General features: G+C 38.4%; 1 protein-coding gene across 3 annotated transcripts in view; it reads right to left on the reverse strand.

Annotated features, from left to right (window-relative positions):
• FANCC (FA complementation group C) overlaps window positions 1–23,259 on the reverse strand; it is a 267,194-nt gene that overhangs the window by 153,971 nt on the left and 89,964 nt on the right. For 2 of the 3 annotated variants that reach the window (XM_030293538.2, XM_030293535.1), the window contains 3 exons: window positions 15,165–15,407; window positions 13,496–13,580; window positions 7,434–7,528 (listed from right to left, as the gene is read on the reverse strand). In XM_030293538.2, coding sequence (XP_030149398.1) covers window positions 7,434–7,528; window positions 13,496–13,580; window positions 15,165–15,329 — 345 coding nt within the window. In that variant the 5' untranslated portion in view covers window positions 15,330–15,407. Of the gene's footprint in view, window positions 1–7,433; window positions 7,529–13,495; window positions 13,581–15,164; window positions 15,408–16,220; window positions 16,326–23,259 lie in introns of those variants that run through there. The other variant, XM_030293539.1, reaches the window with a different exon arrangement.

Genomic DNA, 23,259 nt, shown 5'->3' on the forward strand with positions numbered 1-23,259 from the left:
TGTGCAAATACAAAGATGCTTCACTTATGACAAAGGTAGCACCATCTACCGGCAAGGAAAGAACTCAATAATGGTGTTAGGACAGTGGGTATCTGTGTGGAAGCAAAGTGAAAATGGATGCCTATTTAGACCATACAAAGGAACAGTTACGGGTGGACCACAGACCTAAATGGGAAAGGCAAATCAATACACTTTTAGAAAATAATATAGAAGGTCTTCATGACCTTGCAGTGGGGAAAATTTTCTTAAGCAAAATACAAAATTATTAACCACAAAGGGAAAGATTGATAAATTTGACTACAATAAAATTTAAAATGTCTTCCTTAAAAGAAAATAAAGAAATGTAAACACAAACCACAAGGTGGAAAAAAATAGCCACAATATATATAAATTAAAAAAGTGCTTAGATTCAGTACATCTACAGGAATTTCTACAAATCAGTAAGAAAGACAACCAAGTAGAAAAGTTATTAAGAAATCTGAACAGGAATTCCACAAACATGTGCTCAACTTCAGGGAAATACTTCAGGGAAATATTAAAACCATAATAGACACTACCACATGCATCTACTAGAATAACTGAACTTTAACAGTCTGACAATGCCAAGTGACCAGGAAGCTACGGAACTCTTACACATTCATCATAGGAATTTAAACTGGTACCACCACTGTGGAAAACAACTTAGTATGAGCTAATACAATTAAAGATATACATATTAAATAACCTACAATTCCATTTTTTTTTTTGCATGCTCTTTATTTTGACACAACAGGGCATGTGCAAGGCATGTTCACCAGTATTTGTTTGAAGTTATGTACAAAACACATCCTTTCCTTCTCCAGCTGCTCTTCTTTTCCTCTGTAGTTTTTTATAAAATACATGCTTTGTGGGGTGCCTAGGAGGCTCAGTCGGTTAAACATCTGGCTCTTGATTTCAGCTCAGGTCATGATCTCATGATCATAATCTCACAGTTGTGAGATCAAAGTCCACATTGGGCTCCATGTTGAGTGTGGAGTCTGCTTAAGATTCTCTCTCTCTGCCTGTCCCTCTGCCCCTCCCCCTGTTTGTGCATGCGCTCGCTCTCTCTCTCTCTCTCTCTCTCTCTCTCAAAAACAAAACAAAACAAAAAATAGGGGCACCTGGGTGGCTCACTTGGGTAAGCGCCGACTTTGGCTCAGATCATGATTTCACGGTTCATGGGTTTGAGCACTGCATCAGGCTCTGTGCTGAGAGCTCAGAGCCTGGAGCCTGCTTCAGATTCTGTGTCTCCTTCTCTCTCTGCTTCCCCACCACCCCCCCCCCCCAGGCTTGTGCTCTCTGTGTGTGTGTCTCTCTCTCAAAAATAAATAAACATTAAAAAAAAATACATGCTTTGAAACTTGGATATACAGGAGAGAATATTACAGCAACTCTGTTCCTAATTCTCCCCAACCAGAAACAAATTCCCATCAAAGGTAGAATGGATAAACACACTATAGTACGTTAATAAAATGGAATACTCTACAGTAGTGAAAATGAACAAGTGACAAATACATCCAAGATCATGGGTGAACCCTACAAACATCATACTGAACAAAGTAAGTTAAGCACAGAACAATATATTGCATATTATTTCATTTATATCAAGTTAAAATCTTAAGCCAAACTCCATAATTAAGTGGTAAAACCATAAAGCAATGTGAATAAAAGCTAGACTAGTGGTTACCACCAGAGGGGGAGAGAGGAGCACAGAAGAAGGAAGGAGCACCTGGGGCCAGGGAGATTATAAGAGGCAGGTAATGTTCTATTTCCTGACCTAGGCGGTAGTTACAAAGGTATTTATTTTGCAATGATTTTTAAGCTTGGCATTTATGCTTGATGCACTTTTCTGCACATGTGTTAGATTTTAAAATTTAAAAGTTATGTGGGGGCACCTGGGTGGCTCAGTTGGTTGAGTGTCCGACTTCGGCCTGGGTCATGATCTCCCCATTTGTCAGTTTGAGCCCCACGCTGGGCTTTGTGCTGACAGCTTGGAGCCTGGAGCCTGCTTCAGATTCTGTGTCTCCCTCTTTCTGCCCCTCCCCTGCTCATGCTCTGTCCCTCTCTGTCTCTCAAAAATAAATAAATGTTAAAAAAAAAAAAGTTATGTGGGGTTTTTTTGTTTTTTGTTTTTTTTTAAGAGGGATGAAGTAGAAGACTAAAGCAATACATGTAGCATCTGGATACTGCTTAGCATTACATTTTGAAAGGGAAAAAAGACAAAGTAAAACACTTTTAACTGACCTTACCCCTGGTATTCTGTTGTTTTCTTCTCTTCAAAATAAAAATTACAGAGGTATGGTTTTGCCCAGAAAGGACAGGTATCTCCTAAATGTGGCTGGTCTGGAGATCTGCCCCTTGGGTTATAAACTCTCAGAACAGACTATCTTTAAATCCACTACTGTATCCTCAGCTTCTGTTATAGTGCCTGACAAACAGTAGGTGCTCAAAAAATATCTGTTCAATTGATTCACCAGTAAAACTAAGTTTTACAAGAATCAAGTATTCTGAAAAGATGTAAAAGAGTCCTGTGACTTCAATAAATCTCTAAATTTTAAGAATAGTCACTGAGGTAGTTATTTGATGGTACATTTGAGGTTACCAGTAAAACTTCAAAAAAAAACACCCCACACTGTATTAATGTATTTCCAACATAACATGTTAACATATGCTAGCATATGGCCAGCAAGTAATTTTAATATCATCTTTCCTTTTTTTTTTAAAGATTTTATTGTTGTAAGTACAATATGGGGCTTGAAAGGACAACCCCAAGATAAGAGTCACACGCTCCACCAGCTAAGCCAGCCAGGCGCCTCTTATTTCATCTCTGCTCTGAAAGTACAACTTATACAACTCAATCTAACATTTTCAAATTTAATAATCTGAATTTTACTAAAGTTTAGAGTTTACGGAAGAAATTCTTACTTTTTGACTTAGGCTGTTTCAATCACACTTGTGATGCTCCAGGAATACAGAATGACCCAAGATTTTATTACCACAATTAGAACTGCTTAGCACATGTAGTGGGCACGAGATAAATAAATGCTCATTGAGTGAACTAACAAATATTATTAAAATATGACTTAAAAACTGAGAATTAACTGAGGGTTGATGGGGAGTGGGGGGGGTGGGTGATGGGCACTGAGGAGGGCACCTGTTGGGAGGAGCACTGGGTGTTGTATGGAAACCAATTTGACAATAAATTTCATATTAAAAAAAAGAAAGCAAATAAAGGTATAGAAAATCAAAAAAATATATATGACTTGTACTTGTCTTGGATATACATTTATCTTAGAAGTGACATTTTCTTCCTAAAAGTTTTAGAAGGACATATTATACATTAAGTATATGTAACTTGTCAGCCAATATCCTTCTGAAAATTATACAACTGATTCATAAACCAACAAACATCTTCTGTCTTACTGCAATTATGGCCAAAAAATATACAACTGTGTGGGTACTGATTTGTGATAGGTATATGCAATTAGCTTTAGACTGTTAAAAGTTAAACAGTATTAGGGGCACCTGGGTGGCACAGTCGGTTGAGCGTCCGACTTCAGCCAGGTCACGATCTCGCGGTCCGTGAGTTCGAGCCCCGCGTCAGGCTCTGGGCTGATGGCTCAGAGCCTGGAGCCTGTTTCAGATTCTGTGTCTCCCTCTCTCTCTGCCCCTCCCCCGTTCATGCTCTGTCTCTCTCTGTCCCAAAAAAAAATAAATAAACGTTGAAAAAAAAAATTTATATAAAAAAAAGTTAAACAGTATTATTCTTATACATGTTTTTATCAGATAATATTACAGGCATGCCTAATACATTGAGGAGGGAAACTGTTTTCCCAATTTCATATGCCCTCGACCCCTCCCTACTAGCATTTTCTCTTCAGGGTAAAGCATATTCAGGACTTCTCAATTTCAATAAAGTCAACTGTATGATCTGGTCTGGCTACCACCTCCTATCTCCCTCCTTCAGGGCTAAGTTTCTTCAAAAAGTAACCAAAGTTTATCATCTCCACTTCCTTACCTTACTACCTTCATTCCTCAGACTATAGCAATCTGGCAACTTCCTTGCACCTCCCACTCAACCCATTCCCACCCAGGTCATTCCTCCTAGAGGCTAAATCCAAGCACTGCTTTTCAATCCTTACCTTGCTTTATGCTCTAAGCTGCTCTGTCCAATAAAGTGACCACTAGCCACACGTAGCTACTGAACACATCAAATGTAGTGAGTACGATGAAGGAAGGAAGTTTTTAATTTTTAAAATTTTAATTAAATTTAACTTTATTTTTTTAATTTTTTTTTAATTTTTTTTTTCAACGTTTATTTATTTTTGGGACAGAGAGAGACAGAGCATGAACGGGGGAGGGGCAGAGAGAGAGGGAGACACAGAATCGGAAACCAGGCTCCAGGCTCTGAGCCATCAGCCCAGAGCCCGACGCGGGGCTCGAACTCACGGACCGCGAGATCGTGACCTGGCTGAAGTCGGACGCTTAACCGACTGCGCCACCCAGGCGCCCCTAAATTTAACTTTAAAAACTTACACTTGGTTCAGTCATAAGTTTCTCTGTAACAATTTGGGTATATGAACCTACTCTTTCAACTGTAAATTTTGTGAAACTGAAATACAGATCAAGAATTTCCAGGGAGGGGCACCTGGTGGCTCAGTAGGTTAAGTGTCCAACTCTTGATTTCAGCTCAGGTCATGATCTCACAGTGGTGGGATCGAGCCCCGTGTTGGGCTCTGTGCTGAGAGCTCAGAGCCTGCATGGGATTCTCTCTCTCCCTCTCTCTCTCTCTGCCTCTCCCTCATGAGTACCAGTACTCATACTGGTACACTGTCTCTTGCAAAATAAATAAACAAACATTAAAAAAACTTCCAGTGAAAATTAGGATGTAACATGTAGATGTAAAATATAAGTGTAACACACACACTGGATTTCCATGACTTAGTGCAAAAAGATTATAAAATAATCTCGTTAATAATTTTTATAGATTATATGTTGAAATGATAGTATTTTGGAAATACTGAGTTGCATAAAATATTATTAAAATTAATTTCATTTATTTCTTTTTGTTTCTTAAAGCAGCTACTGGAAAATTTAAATTATCCATGTAGTATGTATTTTATTTGCATTGGACATTGCTGCACCATAGCATCAGATATGAATGACCACTCATTCCTTCTCAAAACACTGCTGCTTCTCTCCTCTACTTCTTTGACTCCCTGTTTTTAACCTACAGGGTAGCTTATTCTTCCACTCACTCCCTGAATGCCAGTGTCTCCCAGGGTTGTCCCAGGCCTTTTCCCTTTCCCATTGCCCTGGGCAACCTCACCCTCACCCAAGGCTCCACTGTTCCCATACCCTGAAGACTGTCAACCCTCTAAGTATAAATCAGCTCTTCTCCTAAGAAGGGTATGCTCAACTCCACCTACACTTAAGCAATCTGCACTTAGCCTGCCATTACACCTTTTGAATATTTACCTCATTCATATTATAAATCTGGCCCCTCTTCTCCATTTCATTCAGGGCTGCATGATTTCTCACTTGATCACTACTATAGCTTCCAAAATGCTATCCCTGCTCCTTCCAAATCAACTTCCCTTTGCTGTTAAGCTTCTAAAATTCACACCTGGCCAGATGATTTCTCTGTTTAAAATACTTTGGTTTCCCCACTGACTCAAAATAAAAGAAAAACTTATTATTATACATAAGGTTTCATGCTTCATCACCAGCCTTACAAAATCCCAAGCTCAAGCACATCTAAGTACCTGTAGTTCCCTGAATATGACATTGGCTTTCTTGCCACCATCTTTGTGCATGCTCTTTCTGCTGACAAGAATATCCTTTCCTAAAGCTCTATTCCTGCTCTCCTAGTCATCCTTCAAAATTCAGTTGATATATTACGTCCTTCAGGACACATCTCCAAACCCCCAAGTCTGAGCAAGTGTCCTCTGTGTCACCATCACACCTATATATAACTCTGGCTACCAGTCTATGAATTCCCTGATGCAGCAGGAATTAAGTCTCATTTAACCTTCCTCTGCTATACTTTGATATGTACCTATTGATAAATGGATGCAGTATTAAAGGAAATCCACAGAATAAAATATAAGGTAAAAATTTTAAAATAGGCTAATAAAGTCATGAGTTTAAATTAAGAAAGTCCGATCACCCTAAAAACACTTTATTAGATGGCCTACTTCAGAACTTCATAAGCTAGCGAATACAAACATATATTCTAAATAATCATTGAAACATCAACTATAAAAGCAACAATTAAAAAGATTAAAGACTAAATACGTTATTCTGTTGATACAGCCTTGTTTTTCATAGCTTTTCTTCTCTAATTCTACTTAAATCACCTTTCTTCAGTTCTTTACAGTAACTTACCTTCCAGTTAAAGTCTGCACCCTTTCCTTCCCTGATACAAACCTTTTCACTTCTACTGTCCCTTCAATTCTTCTTTCAATCTAACAGTAAAATACAAACACTGTCTTTGTCAGCTCAGTCGGCAATTTTGTATAAAACAAAGGAATAGTAAAAAGCAGTGAATGGAATGATATCACCAGTCAGACTGATAGACAAAACCATATGCACCTGGGTGGGTGATTTCATAATACTAAGCAGTTAATCTAAACCATATGCATACTAAGTGGAGTCTGACAGGCATCAGCAAGTCCTTAGGGTTGTTACAGCATGACAGTGGGGGGCATGAGAAAAAAATCAGGCAACTTGCTAGTGGTGAGGGCAGCCACAGCCTAGCCCTACAACATTCGCCAACTTGTGCTTGCCCTTCAAGAGACAGCAGAAACAGACAGGGGGGTGCAGGAAGCTGTCAGCTACATGCACTAGCACATTTGACTGACCGATTTGACGGTGTAAGCAGCGGTAGCCAACAAGCACCAGGTGCTAGTCTGAGCACCCTGGCCTGGATACCAACTTCAGGACATAAAATAAAGGCAGCAACTGAATTTTCTGAATTTTTGTTTTACTACAGATTAGATTCCAAGAGACGCAGAGAAGTACTTAGAAATTATGTAAGTATTTAAACTAGGTTAGTAGAAAAAATAAATAAATAAATAAACTAGGTTAGTAGGGAAAAACAATTTTTGAAGTATACCAGTTGCTTAAAGGAAAGAGAGAACATTCTTTTAATTACCTGAAAGTAACTTTACAAAATTACACATTAGTTAGGTCTTCCAGGCAAGGGAAAGTTCACCTTAAAGTCCACTATCTTCTGGAATTAACAATCAAGCAAAAATGAAATCTCTTGAATAACTTTACACCCAGCAAGATAATGGGACAGTGAAGCCTGTATTTGAAAAATTTTCTAAAATGTCACAGAACTGCACTACTAAAGCAGCACATTTAAACAATCAATTTAATGCAAAGCAGTGCAGGACAAGATTTACTCTTACCCGTGTCCAGGAGTTCAGTTTCAGTTCTTCAGAATTCTGTGGTTCTTTATTAATCAGACAACATAAGCACCATAGTAGAATTTTTTGGCTTTCGTCTGCAAAAAAGAAAAACTAAAATTAGGTTTTAGCAAATACAAAAAGATAATCAGTATAAAAAATTTTTAAACGTTATACTAAAGGAAATATATTTATCATATTTTATGAAAATATCAAACTACTAAAGTTACTGAACAAGCATCCAGGACCATGTGTGAAACTTTACTTTGCAGGGGTTTTTTATTCTTGTGGTTTGGGGATCACTTATGCTTAGCCCTTGTGTGGTCAATCCCTTTCTGATAAAGCCAGAAAAGAATGATGGAAATAACTAAAAGAACTGGGCTTTTCTCAAGATCATTTCTTTCAAAGCATATTTCAAACCATTAGTAATTTCAACCTTTTTAAGGCAATACAACTGTTACAGATAGTAGTCTACATTTCTGTCTTACTCTTTTAATTTTCTAATTTCCCAAAATACCCTCACTTGTTAGAAAAAAATTTAACAAAATGATCATTTTAAAATATATTCTGTTTAGCACTAAATGGCTTGGATAAAATAGAAGCCTCTTACATGTTCCTCATTCTTTACTCTAAAATTGAAAACTTTACCAAATATGTATTGAAAACACTGAACTTGGAAATCTTATACTTGGCAAGAATATCTACTCAGTGAGCCATTTTCTTTTTCCTCTTTTGGTAACTGAGTCCATTCCAATTGGAGATTTCACAACACAACTGGGAAGCAAGAATGATGCCTCAAATGGAAGATGTCAGTACCTAAACTAGAGCCAAGAAACTATGGCCTTTATTGGACAGCCACTGAGTAGAAGAAGCTGAGGAAACCAAGCACCTGGACTCAATCCGCTGCAGAATCACCTGCTGCCCTTGACCTTCTTACCTTCTGCAATCTCATAAACACAGCATTTCTAAGGGTTACATTAACAAGAAATAAGGAAAATACAAACTACAGCAAGCTACCTCTCCACTTTCAACCACACACCAAAGGACACTAATAGTAATTTTTAAACCCATTTTTTTCGCCATAAACATCATAAGTTTGTGCTCTCCTGGTAATACCTCTGAACAAACTTTATCAGGCATTATTCTGAGGGACATTCATTTTTCTTTTTCCTAGTTTTTATTAGCTCAAATACATCACTGGCTTGCCTATTTTATCTCACAAATCATGTAATTTAACTTTTGAAGGTCCTAGGATTCTTGAGGTTGAACCAATGTCACTGATTAAAACTGTGACTGTTGTACTTCCAATGCTTTAAATATTAGAATAAATTCTTGGGGCGCCTGGGTGGCGCAGTCGGTTAAGCGTCCGACTTCAGCCAGGTCACGATCTCGCGGTCCGTGAGCTCGAGCCCCGCGTCGGGCTCTGGGCTGATGGCTCAGAGCCTGGAGCCTGTTTCCGATTCTGTGTCTCCCTCTCTCTCTGCCCCTCCCCCGTTCATGCTCTGTCTCTCTCTGTCCCAAAAATAAATAAACGTTGAAAAAAAAAATTTTAAAAAATATTAGAATAAATTCTAATTATCTTCATGTCACAGGGTATTGGGTAGATCCCATGATATGCTTACTACATAAGGCTTCCCCTGTTAGAAAAAAATGCAACCCAATGCGGAGCATTTCCAAAAAGCAGACACTCACCTCTAAGAGAGGAGGAGGAGGAGGGAGAGGAGAAGGAGAAGACAAAGAAAGAAAATGTTATTTTATGGACCTTAAATCTAATGGAATCTAAAAATGGAAGTTTTCCCTAGGTGTTGAGTGAGTCTGCACATTTAGTTCAACAAATGTATCATTTTTTAATTTTTCTCTCAAAAAAACACAAAAACAAAAAAGAGAGAGACAGCAGCCAGAGAAATGTTCACCCAATCTTTAGGAGGTGTCTTACTTTGCTCAAAGTACTGAAATTCACTGAAATGTACTGCTAATGAGTTTACTTTGCTTTAGGTATTTACAGGTAGGTGCAAGCCATCACTTGCTATTCCTGAGCGCCTCCAACACTCAACTACAGGGGAGAAGGCATCTGTCAGGCTCCTCCCCTAGATCCAGAGTGGACATCCTGCAGGGCAGTTAAATGAGATGGGAAAATGCCTGGGATTCATCATACAAGCAGTCACTGACAGCAGATCTTCATGCAAATTTGGATTCTAAAAATGAGTGGAAGGGAAAACAATATACCAACATACATTTGCCACCTAATATTTTATTTTACTTAAGTTTATTTATTTTGAGAGAGACAGAGACAGCATGAGTTGGGGAGGGGCAGAGAGAGAATCCCAAGTAGGCTCCATGCTCTCAGCACAGAGCCCATGCAGGGCTTGACCTCACAAAACCGTGACCTGATCATGACCTGAGCCAAAACACAGAGTTGGATGCTTATCCCGACTGAGCCACCCAGGCACCCCTATTTTTTGATATCTTGAATTAAAATTCCAAATGAAAAGCTAAATTAATTCTGTAAACTTTATATCTGTAATTTAAAAGTGTGAAGGTAGCATTTTTAAGACAATAAATATTTATTATTTTAAGCTGCCAAGCTTGGGTGCAAATTGTTATATAGCAATAAATAGCAAATAGTGAGGTTATAACTGTTACATGCTTAATCCTGAGGGCAGAACTAGAAACAACCGGCCAGAATTCCAAGAAGGTGAAATCTGTAATTTTATGCAGAGAACAACCCTGAATAAAAGGTGTACCCTCCCTTTCTATTATGTTTTTTCTGGTCTCTTTGTGGTGTCTTTACATTTCCAAATTTCCTCCTTCCTTATTGTCTTTATCTCTGATCCAATTCTCATTTAACATTACCAGAGGTTTACTTCTTTCTTTGATAGAAACTGTCACATTTCCTGTATTTAAAAAGTGATTTTGATAAAATTTAAAACCATAAGAAAAGATCCTTTCCTGGACAATGTCCAACTAGCAAAACAAAAGTAGCAACATAGGCAAGACTTGATTCATCATGGAGTTCTGTTGCCTGTCAGTCTCCACTAAGCTCAGAACCAAAGGCACACCTCAAACAGGAAGCTCAAAGTTCAAAACGTAACACAAGCTTTGAAACAAAAAGAGATGGAGAATTTGTTTCTGGTTGTCAGAGGGGCCCAATGTAATGAGGATAGGTGCTAAGGAAAGACCACAGACACTTACAAGTTTAAGGCCATAGGGATAAATCAGTCTAGCCTCTCACTTTTACAAATAAGGAATCTGAAACCTAGCAAGTCTGGCAGCTTGTCTCAGAAAAATCCCATCTCATTTACTGTCCCCTAAGAGTTGGCCCCAACTCAAACTCCTTTTTCTTTTAGCTCTTTGTTCATGGCTCCACAACACAAGCCATGCCTGAGTCAGGCTGATTCGCTGAGGTCTCTTTTCTGACTGGATGCTTCCAGTGGGCAGAAATTACGAGCCATGTTTTCCTAGGCCTGGCATATTGGGGAACAAAAAAAAAAAAAAAGCTTAGCAAATATCTGCCCAGTGAATATATACTTCATGTGAGGCTGGCTAGTGTTAAAGCCAGAACTAGACTACTTCAACCACAATGGTGTGATCCACAGGCCAGATCATCACAACAATGCAGGCTTTAGAAGGGTGGGATCCTGGGGCGCCTGGGTGGCGCAGTCGGTTAAGCGTCCGACTTCAGCCAGGTCACGATCTCGCGGTCCGTGGGTTCAAGCCCCGCGTTGGGCTCTGGGCTGATGGCTCAGAGCCTGGAGCCTGTTTCCGATTTCTGTGTCTCCCTCTCTCTCTGCCCCTCCCCCGTTCATGCTCTGTCTCTCTCTGTCCCAAAAATAAATAAAAACGTTGAAAAAAAAAATTAAAAAAAAAAGAAGGGTGGGATCCTGGCTTTTATCAGTTTTACATTATGGGGAAAGTGATTTACTTACTCTAATCCATAACTGCTTATCCTGCAAAACTATCAAGGACTCAGGGCACCTGGGTGGCTCAGTCGGTTAAGCGTCTGACTCTTGATTTCGGTGCAGGTCATGATCCCATGGTTTCCTGAGTTCGAGAGCCACATTCAGCTCTGCGCTGACTCTGCAGGAATTCTCTGTGTCTGTCTGTCTGTCTGTCTTTCTCTGCCACTCCCCACCTCACACTCTGTCTCAAAATAAATACACAAAACTATCAAGGACTCAGATCCACTCTGCAATCCACAGAGAACAGTGCCTAGCACAACATCAGCAAGGCCTCTCATTCCACTTCTTTATTGTATAGCACAAACTTTCCCACATCTTAACATTTCTGAATTAGAGTTGTATTCTACATTCACCATATACACTTAAAGGATGTAGTATTTATTTTTCTAAAAAGTGGCTATTCAATGTGTGAAGTATCTCACAATGGATGGTGCCTTTAAATGGAGGAAAGTCAACAACTTCTTTTCCTTTCTCCTGCCATTAGTATCATTGGTCTAGCTCAGTGTTTTTCACATTTTTGGTCATGACCCATCTGGGGGGTTGTAAAAATAATTTGGGGTCATGAAAACTATTTTTAAAATAGTATAGTGAATGTGGCTACACAAAATCAAAACAAGCATCCTTTCATGAAATGTGTGTGTGTATACATGTCTGTGTGTATGTATGTATGCGTATATACATGTATACATGTACAGAAAATGTATTTCTGGTCAAGGATATTTGAGAAACACTGGCCTAGTTAAAATATATGAACTTAGGGCAGGTAGGTATGGCCCTGGTGGGCAAATACAGTGATGACTTGGCCATATTAGATCAAGAACTTCAACAAGCTGGGGAAGGGTAGGGGAGGAAGAGTCCACTCAAAGGGGAAGGGAAGCAAGAGGACTAAGTGGAGAGGAAGAGGGACAGATGAGGGTTGGGACAGAGTGAGTGAGTTTGTCTGTGTAGTGCATCCATGTATGTATGCTCCCAGGACCTAATGCAGCCCTGTCTCTTCCCCCCTGAGTTCATGTTTCTTACAATTATTTATGATAGGCTAGGAAAGAGAAATTGTACAATTCTTTAAAATATCATAGGGTAATACTAACTTTGTTTTTTTATTCTCATCTCATTATATTATGCAATTAGTCTTTGACTTTAAACAATATGAAAAGTAAATATTAAACTAGCCAAGTCAAGGCAATAAACCTCAACTGTACACCTTCAGATGTGCCTCCTCCACCCTATTCTAGGCCCTAGGATGACAAAAAGAACTAAAACCACAGTTCCTGCTCTTGAGAGGCATTCAGTCTTCCAGGACATCAGACAGGCAAACCAATAATTACAAAACAGTATAGTAAGTTTTATGGTTAAGGGGGATGCTATCAGCTACGAAGAGACTTAAAGAAGCTCCTAAAGCAGCCCCAAGCAAAACTATTTCAAAGCAAGTTTAAGAGGACAGGAGATGAGAACAGAGCTCCAAACAAAGGAATCACATGTTGCAGGCCCTGATATCATGTGCTTTCAAGGCACTGTTAGTAACTTGACCTGGCTACCATGTGTGTGGTGTGGTTGCAGAGGATTATATAGGAAATGAGGCTGGACAGGTAGACAGGAGGTCAGGGAAAGAACACCTCCCCCAATGTGTCCCCAGGTTCCTCTTCACCTTAGGTAAAACCAAAATGTTACCCCTAAATAATGTCAGGGCCATAGGAGGATTCAGATACTAAAGAATGACTTTACACATGGAAAACAGTAGTGTGCAAGTTAATGTGAAATTGTGAAACAAGAAATTATTTCATTATTATAACCATTTTATACTGAATTAAAAATGAAGTTATGATAATCATCTCGAAGAGTCTACTCTATAATATAAGGAGTCCTATTTTCTTACAGATCTGTGTGTGTGTGTGTGTGTGTGTGTGTGTGTGTGATTATCTATCCAAACATATATGGACAAGAAAAGGATGCTATCTTTCTAATGGAACAATGAATACATTTGAATAGCTGTTTCATAAAAATAGGAGAAAATTTATAATTTGAAACTCTGTATTTTGTTAAACAATGCAAAGATTAAAATTATCATTAGAAGTTTATATTTTGAGAGGACAGGCTTTGGATTCTTACCAAATGCTAAAATAAAAGGATTCCAACAAGTTTTTGCCAACAGTTGACCTATTGTGGGAAATCTTTCAATGATCATATTTGAATCCTGTAAAAGAAAGTTACGTTTTGGTCAATAAAAAGACAATATGCAACTTAGAAAGGTTGAACTGACACTACAGGTTGAGGGAGTTTGAATGTTTAGTATGTATTTCAGAGAAGTAGGAGATTCAAATAAAATTTAACAAGTAACCATCTTATTTCATCCTTAAACCACATCACCGAAACTAAAATGTACAGCACATTTATGTAAAATCTTGATACAAATTAACTTTATTTTACTAATACTTAGGAAAGGTCAATTTGTTTAAAAATAACAAAGACTGCATAACAGTGAACAAAATATTGTGAGCAATTAATAGTTCTATGATCCCATGTTTTCAACCTGGTTTTTCACTCTAACATAAGAGAGATTCCTAACTCAGCTTCACTAGGGCTATTTCAAAGAAGGTTTGGGAGGACAAGAACTCTGGAACTTGTAAAAAGAAATAAAAGCAGCCCAAGCATAAAGATATATATCTCTGTTCATTACTATTTCAGTTGCTACATGCTTAATGACATCATACTTAATCTACAACAACCTAAAACCTGAGATGAAAAAGATCAACCAAATAGAAAACAGCTTAAGATTAAAAAATGTACATGCTGTTATACAACTGGCCCTCTCCCCACTTCTTTACCTCTCAAGAAAGTTCAAAAATAAGACCTAAATGAGGTAACATGTACATAAGCTGAAATGTAAGCTGCTGTACGAATAAATTCTTCACATTTGTCTTAGCATCAAGGCCAGCCCTAGACTTTCTGGGACCAATTTAAAGCCAAGCTGCAGAAGTCGAATTATAGAGAAACAATTTTAAAAGTTAGCTTTGGTTGATCACACAGACCATATCTTTCCTTCTAGTTGCTAAAGACATATGAACTCATATCATCAACATGAATAATTCTCCAAATTTCTGACTTGCTTCTTAGATTAAGAGAAGAAAAACATAACACAAGAACACTTACATTAAATGACAATTTTGCTTCTCATTTTGAAATTACAAAGTAGGTGTAAAACAAATAATATTTTCATAATATGAAAGCATGTTAATTCATAAAAATATCCACTGAAGTAAAAATAAGAAATCATGTCAAAATGAAAATATATCAAATTTTGAACAATACATTATACAACAATAGTGAAGATACTCAAAATCTTAATATTCACCAGAAAAGACCACTTAAAATATTCATAAGAAGAGATCTTAATACCTATTACCTCTTAGTAGAACCTTATCTAGGACAGCATTAAAGAACAACATAAAGAAGCATTTCAGAAAACTTTTCAATATTTAATAGATGCAAAGGTCTTTAAAAGAATCCCAATTCTTACCTGACGATTGTCACAGTCTTGTTTTTTATAAAAAAAAAAAAAACTTTACTGGTCAGGAAGTCTCATGTGACAATGTAATTAATCAAGAAGAAAAGACTGAAATCATAAGAAATCAGAGATAAGGAAACCATCCCGTCCATATCACTTACAGGTAATTTGTCTTTCTAATCCATCAGGTCAATACCACAAGTTCCTGACCCTAGATAACATTCAAGCTTGGTGAAATGTAGTAGAGATTCATTATTTTGGTCTACTACCTACCATCTCTTTCAAGACTTCATACATCTGCCTCAGGAATTCCTGAAATCGAGGCAGATGAAGGCAGGTGTCTTTCTGGGTTTCCAAAGTGAAGGCCTGGTCCCACAATGAAAGTTTCTGCATCCAAAATTGGTAATCAGAAGAAAAGCCTACTGAATCTTGAGCCATCTTGGAAAAAGGGAAAAGGTGATGTATCTTCACAGCAGCCCGCCAAGCACTGAAGGAAACAGTGGGCACACATCAAATCTATAAGAGAGGGGAAAAATGAAAATTATTTAAGGGATTTTTATTGGTGACTTCATGTTCTACTGACAAGTGAAAGGGGGAGTACAAGGGACTAAAGTAGCGTGATTTTATGGAGTCACCTTTGAATTATTTTAAAATGTGTCACCCAGCTGTAGCTCCAATTTTTACCATCTGAATTTTTTATCAGAGTAATATTACACTAGAAGTCATTATACTTTCACAGACACATGCTAATTATGCACAAAAAGCACAGCTGATAATACTTTATATCCACTTTTCAAGATAGAGCTATTTTTAAGTGTTCTGAACACGAAGTTCATTTGGATATTTTAATGTAATGGGAAATCAAAAACATCCATGTGTGTTAATAATAGTCTATGTCTAAAAAATGTTTTTGAAGTTCCCATGTTTTATATGCATTTCTGGCTTCTCATTTACGTGTTAAAGAAAATCTCTATGCATTACTGTCCACTGACATTTCTTCCCAGTTTCTCTTCATTTTTTAGAAAAGAGTAAAATAATTCATTCCATATGGATCAATTTGAACAATCTATTTCATTAAAGACTAGTGTTTATGCTTGATCTCAATTCTTTCACGAGAAGAAATACTTTAGTGAAATATGAAAAACTGCAATTATTGAGGAGGTGTACTAGTCCTACATGACAGAAAATAGCTCATAAACTTGACCTACCACATGGGAAGTACATGTTAAAAAGAAGAGTGGAGTTGTGAAGTGAGCAGGCACCTCAGGCAGAGCTAGGTAAATAAACCGCAGGTGCCCCACCACCATCCCAGCTTCTCACCGTCCTCACCTATAAGAACCACACCCGGCAGAGAAGGGAGGGCTGCTTCTCATCAGGTGCAGGCTTTTGCAAGTTCTCCTACTTTCCAGAGGCAGGGGTGATACTCAGTTATCTGATTTCAAAAGACAGCTCTGCAAATGGTGAGTGAGTTCAAATTCTCAGCAGCAGTAATTAACAGATAAAATGGTCCCAATTAAGTGCCAAAAACATCAACAAAGGGAGTTTCATTACTAAATAAGAAAACAAAAAAATTTAAAGAGATCATAAAATTTGGTTGCAGTGCAAAAAATTTGAGACCAGGTACTAAAAATTGTACTAAATGGTACTAAAAATTTAGTTTTATAAAGGACCATGAGGTAAAAAAAAAAAAAAAGGTTTAGCAATAGTGACAAACGGCACATAATAGCCATGAATCTAGGCCTTCTCCCTGATTCCTCCCTTTCTCTCACTGACTTCCTGATCTAAGCCATCAACACCTGTCAATTCTACCTCCAAAATAAATACATGATCTCACTCAGCTTCATCCACTTCTTTCCAGCTCCACTGCTGCCATCCTATCCTATCCCATCCCATCCCCATCTCCATCCCCATTCATTTCTTCCCTAGAGGCTTCTACCTGGTCCCACCTGGCCCTCTGTAATTTATTGTCTACAGTCAACAAAACCAACTTTCCCAAAAGGAAATCAGACCCAGCACGCTCCTGCTTAAAACCTTCCCACCCCACTTCAATAGCTCCTTGAAAGAAATCCCAACTCCCTGTAGAAAAGACCCCAGCTCCCTGTTGGAGTCTCTAAAGTCCTGCAAAAACATGGCCCACACCCTCCCATTTCCCATGCTGCCTCTCCTCTGCTGCTCACTGTCCAGTCCAGGCCTCTCCTCTGTTCCACCAACACAGGGAATCCTTCCCTGTTTCCGGGGCTTTCTGTTGATTCCTCCACAGCTCTTATCACATCAGTAAGTATCCTGGACATTTATTTGCTCATTTAGTTACTGCTTCTTCCACCAGTATATAAATTCCCTGTCTCTTAGAATTTAACACAGGCCTGGGGCACCTGGGTGGCTCAGTCAATTAAGCGTCCAACTCTTAGTTTCAGCTCTAGTCATGATCTCACAGTTCATGAGTTCAAGCCTCGCATCCAGCTCGGAGCTTGATTGGGATCTTCTCTCCCTTCTCCCTCTTCTCTCCCTTCTCTCCCTCACCCCCCCCCACCTCAAAATAAACAAACTTACAAAAAAAAAAAAAAGATTTAACACATGCCTGGCAAACAATGAGTAAAGAAATGAATAATTCACGGATATTTTTCAAAGTATAGTTCTAAACTGCTGTAACAAAATAACAAAATGCTTTTCCCGATAGAGCAATTAACTTTTTAAAAGATAACTTCCCCAGAAAAAAAATTTTAAAGGCATATCTACGGGAAACTTAGTTACTAATATCCCATTTTATAAATATAGTAATAGCTTATACATACATACACTTACTATGCTCTTGACAATATATTAAATGCTTTATGCACATTAGCTATGTTAATCCTCATAGCAACCCTATGAAATGGGTACTATTATTGTCCTCATTTTACAGAGGCACAGAGAGATTATGTAATTGCTCAAAGTAAGATTATGTAAAAGCCCAAAGGAAGTAACTGCTAGTAAATAGCAGAGCTACAGTTTGTGGGATTTGAATTTAAAGAATCTGGCTCTAAAGTCTGTGCCCTTAATCAAAGAAATAAACTGAAGAAAATTAATGAATTTCTTATATATTTCATACAGTTCTAGATGCAGGTCTGTTTAGATATTTGGGGACACTAAACTGAAGACCTTTTTGGTAGAGGTGACAGGAAACATTATTTTATTATAGCCAAATTACAAACAACATTTTGCCTAGCAATGGGGATGCATCTGGTTGTTTTAAATGCAAACAGTTTTAGGGATCATGTAGTGCAGTGGTCCTGATGGGCTGTTCCACAGCATGTCTAGGGGGGAGATGGTGATAGCTGGGAAACAAGTGGTGCCCTGATTGTGAAGGCTAGCAGTGGGGGTGCTGCTGACATTTAGTGCCCAGAAGCCAGGGATGCTGAACATACTGCAATACTCTGGGACAGCAGCTCACGAAGAGAAATGGTCTTCCCCCAAAGGCCAATGACAACCCTACTGCTGCTGACCTAATCTGAACACTCTGGAATGGGGCATCTGTTGATTGGCTGGTTGCGTATTCCTCCTCCCTTCTTTCCCTTGAGGAAAGAACCTCTCCTCCCTTCTACAAGTCTTGGTGAGTCTATTAATCAAGGCACGTTGTGGCATCAGCTAAGAGGTGAGGCAGTGATTCAAGTTAGGCAAACCAGACTCTGTGCTGGGAATCTGAGTCTTGAATATATGGACATAAGGATGGAACTAAGTCATTCCAAAGACTCTCTTAGTCTAGATCCCTAAGGCTACCCTACATCACGTCCTTAACAAGGTATAGTTTTAAGCTCTTTTTTTTTTTTTGAGATTTTATTTTTAAGTAATCTCTACACCCAACAGGGGGCTCCAACTCATGACCCCGAGATCAAGAGTCACCTGCTCCACCAACTGAACCAGCCAGGCACCCTTCAGCTCTCTCTTTAATTCTGTCCACTACCCAGGGGCTTGCCACAAAATCCTTTTTTTATTTTTTCTTAAATTAACCACCATTGACTTCTGTGATTTAAAAAAAAACTCACAAACTAATATCGTCTAATATATACTGATACAATATCTAATACAAACCAGATAGCGGGATGCAGGCAGCAAAACTTTGAAGAAAGAAGAATTTAGTACTGGTTACCGGCCCAAATCATGGAAAATGGCAGGGAAACTTCTGTTCATATTAGGGTATTGGAAACCAGAAGTCCATGGAACAAGAAGGTAATGTAGATCAATGAGGTATTGCCTATGATCAGGGCCACTACCTCATTATACTCTTCTAGTATAAAGTGAAGCCAAGCGAAAGCCACTGGATTATCAAAAAACAATGTCTGGTGGTTTGCAGAAAACCCCACTTCTCCGACCAAGGGACCAGTGAGTCTTAGTCAATGATATTAGGCTATCATAAACATACTCAAATGGTGACTCCAGCTCAAACTGCACTTTCAGATATGGATCCCAACTGGATCAAATTAAAACCACCCTAGTCACCTAGAATGTAGTTATGAAGCTGGCAGTAAATGTATTTCTCCATAAAGATAACCAGAAGATATGAGAAAGCAGTTCACTTTTACCTCCCTTGGAGGTATCAACTCAGGACATGGTGTTACTACACTGGTCTACCACAGTGAAGTTAGCTGCTAACAGAACCTGGAAACTAACGAGACATAGGTACCTTGCATGTATTCCAGATGGTGGGATATAAATCCCATAAACATACAGGGCCTGCCATTTCAGGAAGTCTCCTGTGATCCAATGGTCCGTGCCAAGTCAGGATATGCCCTTTAAAATAATGATAAACAACAGACTAGTGCCAGTGGTTGCCTCCGATGTGGAGACCTAGGTAGCTGAAAGACAGGTGCAGAAAAGAAACTTGGGTTTTACCATACACCTTTTTGCACCTTTTCAATTTAATTCTATGTATACTGATTACTGACTCAAAATTGTAACAATGAGCAAACAAAAAAGAAAGTGAATAATTGCTATACCTCATACCTGCTAAGAGGCAAAACATTTGGCTGATATATTTGGGATTCTGAACATAAACTGTCTGGGCTTTAGACTGTTTATCTGCTTTTACCTACTTGTCAGGCAATGAGAAAATATGGGAAGGGCCCAGAGCAAGAATCACTGTATAGCTGGTCCATGCTGAAGCGCTCTGCCACTAAGCACATATGACCCGGCAGATCCAATGCTGCTTCAAGTGTGTGTGAAGATCTGGATTCTGTGAAGAGCCTACAGCAGGCTTCAGTGACTTGGACTGATCGCTCAAGCCACAAAGCCGGGTGTGCCCAGCAGCACTCCATCATAATGTGCAAATTATGCCTGCTTGGGCAAAATGCACAAGTGAGGTTTTTGGATGCTATCTGTGTGTATGTCTTGCTTTCTATGTCAAATACTTTTTTTAAAATTCCCTTCCCTTTCATTTTTCCCTCTGCTACTAGTGAACCTAGGGAGTATATCATTAGTAGATAAATTTTCCAAAGTCTATAATTGACAGACTATAACAGAGATAGGAAGAGGAACTGACATTATCCAGAATTCCTGGACCTGAAGTCAGAAGCATCAACCAGGCATTACTTCAGATTATCTCCCTTTTCGAAGGAAAAGCTAAATTATGTTAGTTGGAAGTGTTTTAAAAATTCTTTGTGTAGAAAGCAGTAGGTCTGAGTGTACTGAGTAACCAACAAGTGAAAGGTAGTGGAGTTCTGTGGTTTTTGCCCACCTAGCACCCTTTTCCTGTTCCTTCAATATGAGCTCACCCTACTTTTGCTTCTTCCTTTTCCTTCTTCCTTTCCATATAATCTGAGACTATGGATCAAGGTGTCCACACAGGTCTAACAGATAAGACTAACAGGAAAGAATGCTGTGCAAATAAAATGAAGTTTGTCTCTTTTTCTGACACCACTCACACACAACAGACTTTTACCCAATAGAGAGAACAGCTTATGATGGTCTCACTTAAAGCACAGGCTATGTTATAAGCGAATTTTGTTTATGATGTTTCTTTCTCATAACTATTTAATGAGTATTTTTAAATTTACCAAAAAAGTAGACAAAACAGCCAAATGAACTCCTATGTATCCATTAACGAGTCCAAACAATTATCAAAAATTTCCATTTTAAAGCACATCACAGACATCACACCACTTTATCCAAAATATTTTGATTTCTCTTTTTTTCTAAGGATTTAAAAAAAAAAAAAAGAAACCTGAGTACACTCTTTCACACCTAATAAATCCAGCCAAATAAGCACAATAAATATCATCTAATGGCCCATCTATGTTCAAATTTCTTTAAAATTTTCCTTCATAATGGGTTGTTTATATTACAATCCAAATGAGATCCACACATTACATATGGCCAATATTGATATTTCTCCTTTAATCTGTAACAAAATAATGTAAAAATAAGTCTCCCTTAATCTGTAACAATTGCCCCTCTTTTATTTTTTAATCTTTTCATATTATTTATCCCCTGAAAAAAAAAAAAACAATCGAAAAGGCTAATAGAATCCATTGTATTGACTAATAGAACGTTTCATACTTGTGTATTTGGCTGATTGCATTCCTGTGGTGTTAGCTTGTTTTGCTCTCCCCTACACTGCGTACAAACTGAGAGCACAATTTAGAGGTTTTTTTAGATTCAGGGTCAATCTTTTTCCAAGAATACTTCATTTGTAGTGGTGTGTCCTTTGAATTAAACAGATCAGCTGTTTCAGGTACTGTCAACCTAATCCATTAGGTTGAATGGATTATACTTTCCTTTCACTATCAACTCTTTCCTGAATGGTCTTAGGATCCACTGATGATCATTTTAGATCCATTAGGGGTTAAAAAATAGTGATTTTCTAATTTTATCCATTGGCTTATTTTTATGATATTTCTAGATGTATAGAACCCTTACAGTTGTAGGTAGTAAGAATAACAATCTTTTCCTATGGAAATCCAATGTATGTCTGCCCAACCCCGTGAAACTGCCAAAAGAGTTGCTAACTTCACTGACTCAGTAGCATAGGCCCTCTTGCAGGTTCTTGGGTCTCCCCTAGCTTCTCCAGAAATGGCAAATTGCCCTAAGGGTGAAAAGCTGCTAAAGAATGTCTACTCAGTGCTCTGCACTTCCCTTCACTGCCAGGGTCTTAACCCCTTGAGTACTGGGCATCTCTGCAGTTTTCCCATGGCTTCAAAAGATGTTTTATCTGGTTCTTCTAGCCACTCTAAAAAGCTGGAAGTAAAAGTCTATGTAAGTTTTCTTGATTAACCAGGATGGATGAGGTAAACAAAAGTAGAGAATATGTTTAAGTGTAAACACACTTAGTAAAATTGCATCCAATTTCAGTTCTACTTCAGATAATGGTAGACTCTGTAATTGAAACCAACCTTCCTGATGAACACTATTTTATATGGTTACATGAAGTATGGAAGTGTAATAAAAAAATCATCAAGAGGCACCTAGGTGGCTCAGTCAGTTAAGCATCTGACTTCGGCTCAGGTCATAATCTCACAATTCATGAGTTCAAGCTCCACGTCGGGCTCTATGCTGACAACTCACAGCCTGGAGCCTGCTTCAGATTCTGCATCTCTCTCTCTCTCTCTCAAAAATTAATAAACATTTAAAAAAATTTTAAAAGATCAACAAAGAATCAGAAAGACAGTGTTAAATTATTTGAGAAAGATCTTGACACATGGGGTTATACAGGCCTAGGAAGGCATTTCTGATCCTGAAGAGGTGGTTAAAGGCAAAAGTTAAAAAGCTTTTTTTGCAGCCTTGCCAGAAAGTAAAAGTAGGAGCCCAGGCCTACCAAAGTGAGGTCCTGGTGAACCACCCCACACTTAGAGTTGGTGCCTATGAGGGTACACCCTGGGAGGATAGGTGAAACCAGAAATGAACCAACCTGCATATACTACAGTCTAACTATGAAACTAAAGCTAAACTAAGGTGGTCCCTGGTTTCTAGGTCTGCTGCCAGGTGCCTGGAAGATGCAAACAAAAATCCTCTCTGAAGGAAAATAACTTCAAGGTTTCTAACTATTTCTAAAAATAATTTTTCAAGTTTTATTTACTTGTTTTGAGAGAGACAGAAACGGCAGATGTGGGGGAGCGTCAGAGAGAGGAGACAGAGAATCTCAAGCAGGTTCCATGCTGCCAGCACAGAGTCCTATGCAGGGCTCAAACCCACAAAACCTTGAGATCATGACCTGAGCTGAAACCAAGAGTCAGATGCATAACCCACTGAGCCACCCAGGTGCTCCCCAAAAATAATGTTTCAAATACAACAAAAATTATATAATGAAAGACAATCAAGCACACAGGAAGAAAAGAACACACAAGAAAGAACCCCAATGGAGGATAACAAAACAAAACAAAGAATACAGTAGAAATTC

This window comes from Lynx canadensis, chromosome D4 (assembly GCF_007474595.2).
Source record: "Lynx canadensis isolate LIC74 chromosome D4, mLynCan4.pri.v2, whole genome shotgun sequence".
Classification (NCBI taxonomy): Eukaryota; Metazoa; Chordata; class Mammalia; order Carnivora; family Felidae; genus Lynx; species Lynx canadensis.